The sequence below is a fragment of the Aedes albopictus genome, chromosome 3, assembly GCF_035046485.1.
Source record: "Aedes albopictus strain Foshan chromosome 3, AalbF5, whole genome shotgun sequence".
Taxonomy (NCBI): domain Eukaryota; kingdom Metazoa; phylum Arthropoda; class Insecta; order Diptera; family Culicidae; genus Aedes; species Aedes albopictus.
The window spans coordinates 37,838,326-37,843,845 of record NC_085138.1 but is presented as its reverse complement, the minus strand read 5'-3'; the positions used below and the strand labels follow the sequence as shown (position 1 = coordinate 37,843,845).

General features: G+C 40.6%; 1 protein-coding gene across 1 annotated transcript; it reads right to left on the bottom strand.

Annotated features, from left to right (window-relative positions):
• Positions 1-2,809: 2,809 nt before the first annotated feature.
• LOC109402674 (uncharacterized) lies at positions 2,810-3,688 on the bottom strand. Its single transcript, XM_019675707.3, has 2 exons — positions 3,037-3,688; positions 2,810-2,974 (listed from the first exon to the last, which is right to left on the bottom strand). The coding sequence occupies exons 1-2, from the start codon at positions 3,504-3,506 to the stop codon at positions 2,827-2,829; spliced, it is 618 nt and encodes a 205-aa protein (XP_019531252.3). The 5' UTR covers positions 3,507-3,688; the 3' UTR covers positions 2,810-2,826.
• Positions 3,689-5,520: the final 1,832 nt, after the last annotated feature.

The following is a 5,520-nucleotide window of genomic DNA, read 5'->3' as shown; positions in this document are numbered from 1 at the left end:
CCTTCTATGTTTAAAAAGGCGCATAGAGCTATTTCTTTTGCTGAAAACGTTTTTTTCCGCCTTTGTTACTAGCAAATGAAGTGCCGTAACTGTTGACTTACCAGATTGATAAGCAAACTGGAAGTCAGATAGGGGATGCTCTTTTATGTAAGAAGAATTTATAAAATCCTTCAAAACCTTTTGTGTAGTCTTCAACAAAACTTCAGAAAGACTAATTGGCCTGTATGCTTTCGGATGCGTCTAGACTCGCTTCCCCTTTTTTGGTGTAAAGATAACTTTTACAAGTCTCCATTTTGATGGAACGTAATTCAATCTTAAACTAGCCTTGAACATATCAATTATTGATGGAACTAACACCGCTTCTCCATTTTGAATCAGTGCTGGAAATATTCCATCAACTCCTGCAGATCTGAAAAGATCTAATTGCATTTTCCACTCTGGCCTTCGTGAATATTTCATCAGCTTGATATAAGGCGGTGTTTATTGTACTAGTGACTCCGAAGAGTTCATACTAGGACATCCTTTACCTTCCAGAGATATAGTATTTATCATTGGAATCCACACTTAGAGCCGAACTAGGAAAATGAGTTTCCATCATTAAATCTAAAGTTTCACGACGAGTTTTGGTAAAAGCTTCATCGTCGCGCTTCAGGTTTCCCAATTCATTTAAATGATCTTTTGCAAGCGTTTTCTGTGGTCTTGCAACTACAGGAGTGCTGTTTATGTTTTCACATGTCAGCATCCAAAGTTTTCTTTAATATTTTCGTATTTCGTTGTTAAATTCAGTCAGGGCTTTCCTGTACTGAGTCCAATCTCCCGTTTGTTTCGCTCTATTGAACATTTTACGAGGAAATTTTCTAAGGCGATCCAGTTTAAAGCTCCACCATGGCACGTCTCTAGTAGAAGACGATTGTATGATGGGACAACTGCTGTTAAAGGAATTGATGGTACTTCCATTTACCCTTTGAGAAAATGATTCTAACTTTTGGGGGTTGAATCAATAGTTTCTCCCATTGTAAATGAATGCGTATTCAACAACTCTACATATTGCTTCCAGTTTGTCTTCCTGGGATTTCTAAATGCGGCTCTAGAATAATCTCCACCACTCTAATTGAAGATTAAGTGTTTATGATCAGATAGAGAAATCTATACTAGAAAAGATGCTGATCCAAGATCTTTGGCGAACATGCTGTAGCCCTGGATTAAGGATTGTGGGGGCCCGGGGCCAGAACAGATGTGGAGGCCATTCGGAGCGATGAGCAAACAAGTTGTTCCTTGCTTTTGAACAGTACTTGAGCCACAGGCGAGAGCGGATGGAGTAGTTAGGGGAATAGAGCCCAAAATACCAAGATAGGGTATAATGGCCCAACTCTTAAAATCATTCCTGAATGGGATTTGATCAGTACTATAGGTGAATGATGTCAAGATATGTTTGCATTAAACACTCTTCTAGAAGCTAGGCCGCCAAACCCGCGGAAAATGGTTTGATTTCCCAATTAAAATTGGCAACTTCCGGTTTTTCGTGCTTGCAATTAAGGTTTTCGGGTGATTTTATTACCAGCCATGTGTTTCCAAATAGATTGAGGCACACATGGAGGCGCATGGTTGTTGATGTGTATGCTATCCATGTTAGGGATCATTCAGATATGGCGAACATCGTTTAGCGGGGAGGAGTTGACACTCCATGTATTAAGTATACGAAAAAGGCGGGACAGAGGGGTGAAAAGGAGTTGAAAATGCCCGAAAAATGATGGATGTAATTTTTGAACGTTTTCATGAAGTGGCATCTTACCCAAGGCAGATGACCTTTTTGCACCACTTCCGTTTTACGAACCAATTTTACGAAATCGCTGAAAATCGATGAAAACTCAATAGATTAGTGAATATTTTTGCTGAAGTATCGAGCAAATATTGTCTAGTTGCTGTTATGTTACGTTTTTTATCATCAGCCCCTTGAAAATGGTTTATGCGAAATAACTTTCTAAGAATTGATTCTACATTTTTCTCATGTTCTACAAAGTTATAGATAATGGTATATGGTTTGGGTCAGAAAAAGATCCAAATGCGAAAGGAAAATAGTTCAATTTACAACTCACAGGAATATCATTTCAGTATGTTCGGTAAATACCTTCTTTAAGTTCACATCGATTAGGCTGCCTATTCTGCTTTAGTCTAAGCCTGAGCGCAACCGCAAAGAACGCATGTGATCTTTAGTCGATCGCCGCCGCCGCCACCGTTACTGTGACTTGTGAGGAGACTTGTTTACACGAGACATATGGCCGGGCGCATATTTAATCCGTTCCCGGTTATGTCCCCATCGATCTCGGCGACGACCGCCGCCGCCGACAAGAATCAGAAGCTGCTGGCAGCAGTCCCGACCTGAAGGCCGGTTGTTTAATAGCTGACAATAAAAATAAATCGTCGCTACAATCAAAATATCGGTCGGCTGGTTGTTGGTGGCAAACGAGACTGGTTTGTCGAAGATCCAGCCAACCGATCACGACGCGATCGGGACAGAATAATCCCAATTTTTGATATGTTTATGACTGTCGTTTGTTTAACAGATTGGAATGGGGGCGGCTGTGGATTGACATTTTGTATATTATGGATGATCTCCTTGCGATTTGGTTCAGAATTTTAAATCGACAAATGTGATCGATGGCATTTATGACGTTATAGAGTTTTTTTTTATATCTTGGAATCAACAGTTTTCGGAGTTCTAGCAGGTGCATTCCAGTAACAGAAACCTATTGATCATACTGACACTTTGATCACCAGTTTATCCCATGAAGAACTTGACACTGTAAGACAAGCTTGCACCGACTTTTATTTAAACAAATGCAGAACGGTAAGTTTTTCCAGCAATCCGGAACCAACTGGGCAGCCTTTGTAGAGTTCATTACAATTTGATTCACTTAGTCCATGTCCCCGTGCTTCCGAGTAAACTTCATCCAAATGGTCTGACTTGTATGGCCTACAAATGTAAACTTCCTTAGTAAAGAAAATCACTTCTTCCCACGAGCTCACGATACTCACGTAAATATCACATCCAGCACTTCGCCGAACAGTCCATTATGGCTGAGTGGCGTTTCGGCGACTTCACATATCGTCCTGAGCACACATTCCCGTCCACTAGTGCTCACCGAATCCAACAACTTCTCCAGCAGCCGATACAGCTGCGCTTGACTGTTATTCACCAGGTCGTTGTTGAGTCGATTCTTGAAAACGCTGGTCGGAACGGGCCAAACGATGGTCGACGGAATGGCATAGTTCGCTTGCACGTTCAAACCCAGGTTCAAACTCCGCAGCAGCCTGTGAGCCCATCGAACCGGATAGGCTGCACCGAAGACAATCTTTACCACGGCTCCGTTCGGCTTGAAGATAAGCCACCGCTTGGCACGCTCGTGTGTTGTTCCGCTAGCGGGTGATAACAGGTCTGTGTCATTTCCGGCGTAACACGTTTGCAGCACTACCAGGACGAGCAAGCACTTTGCCAAATTGCACATGGTGAAGCAGTTTGAGCTTGAGGGTTTTTGATTATTTGGCCGAACAATTTGATCACTACGCGACAGTATCTTATATTTTTCGAGTTTTATGAGGATTCATTGAAATTCGTGGAGGGGAATTTTGAACTGTCGAACTTCTCACATCAGTTGCTTCAACCACAAGAAAACACCAAAAAATTCCAATCCACCAAAGCCCCATTGATTATCATGGTCGCGAATAAAAAAGATATCCATCAACCGAACCGTGGCGATAGAGCCACTTGACGGCATAGTGTCAATTGGCTGCTGATTGGAATTATTTTGATAGGTGTCTAAGAAAAAGCCTCTAAGAATTGTGTTCGGAATAGTCAGCTAGTATTGTGCCTATCTGATTAACGAGTTAGTGATCAATGCATCAATTCCAGTCCATTCTTAAAAGAATACCAGGGTGGCATTTTCTAATTAGCACTAATCTAAATTAAGACAACTGATGAGTGTTTTAAAAACAGCTTAAAAATAAAACACATTACGATGCATGTCTAACACACATGATATGATTAGCGTACTTTTGAGATATTGGAAAGCTTCCCAAAATTTGAAGTTGTTGGAAAATTTCCACTACTATCTACATACAACCCTCAATAACATTTTTGGAAGCATCTAATTAGCACATAAAATGGCCACGGTTATAAGAAAATCGTTGAGTTATATTGGATGACAATAAGAAGAGCTTCCATGTTTTTTTTCTGATACACTAAATCAGAGGTGCTCAAACTGGGGCCCTCGAAGTTCATGAGTGCGGCCCGTATAGAAAATTAGAAAAAAGATACTGATCCAATTTCATACAATTGATAAGGCCGTTACAAATATTTATTTCACTTTTTGTCCCACCACTCTTTGACTGGTCGAGGGGGGGGGGATAAAAATAATAAAGCATTTAATTTGAAAAATATTAAAAACTCATCGGATTTGTTAAAGAGTTTCGAGCAAGACCCGAAATTTTGATAAATATTTTTTGCCTGCCCCCTCAAAATGCAAAATCCAGCCAAAAATTGTTGAAGGGGGGGGGGGGGGGGGAGACAAAAAGTCAAAATAAAATTTTTATCAGCCTAAGTACAAGGAAAATGCTGGCTATTTGGCGCAATACAGATCCCATTGAGATCACTAGCCTCTGCCAAGCATTATCCTATCCTTGAATCCGCGTGGCACCGGCCGAGCTACGAGCAACCTTAGGGATGATGGGGTAATCACAGGCTAATCGACGTCCGAGTGTCAGGGAAGGACATTAAGCTCTACTGTGCACTATAGTCCTCCGGAAAGTAGGAAGTTGGCATGCCATATAATATATGCGTACATGGTCATTTTTCACAAAATTGACAATAACTCAGGAAAGAAAAAAAAATTGCATTTCATAATTTTCAGCGATAAAAACTTATGAAACTGCCTTCGCAATTTTTTTTTATTTGCCGTGTATTCGGGCATAGTTTTTCCGGGTTTTCTTTATGAATTTTCTTAACGGTAGAAAATATTGTAGAAAACATTTACCACTTTATATTATTTTTTTCAGATTCCTGCTTTCATTTTCTAAAAAAAAAACTTTGTTTCTTCGATGCTTCGTTCTTGATTTATGATTTTTCAAAGTTAATAGTGTCAGGGAAAAAAAATCCACCGGAGTTTTCCGAGAAAATGGGCGACTCTGAATTTTTCTCAATTTTTTTTTTGTTCATATATCCATGATCCCTGCCTGTGGAAAAAGATTCATTAAAATCTGAGACCCTTCGGCCCAATTTGTACAATAATAAAAAAAAATATCCCCAAACAGCTTCTACCGTGATGAGCGAAATGCAGAGGAGCGTGATCGTTTGGTGGCCGATCGACGCAAGCATGTGCACTGTGCAGGTTGAGGATCATGAACCGATTCTTCAGCTTCAGCATAATAAAACACTCCGGAAGCACTGATGATGTCAAGGACGCATTCTACGCATAGCTCGAACACGAATACGACCGCTGCCCAAGCCGCGACATCAAACTCATC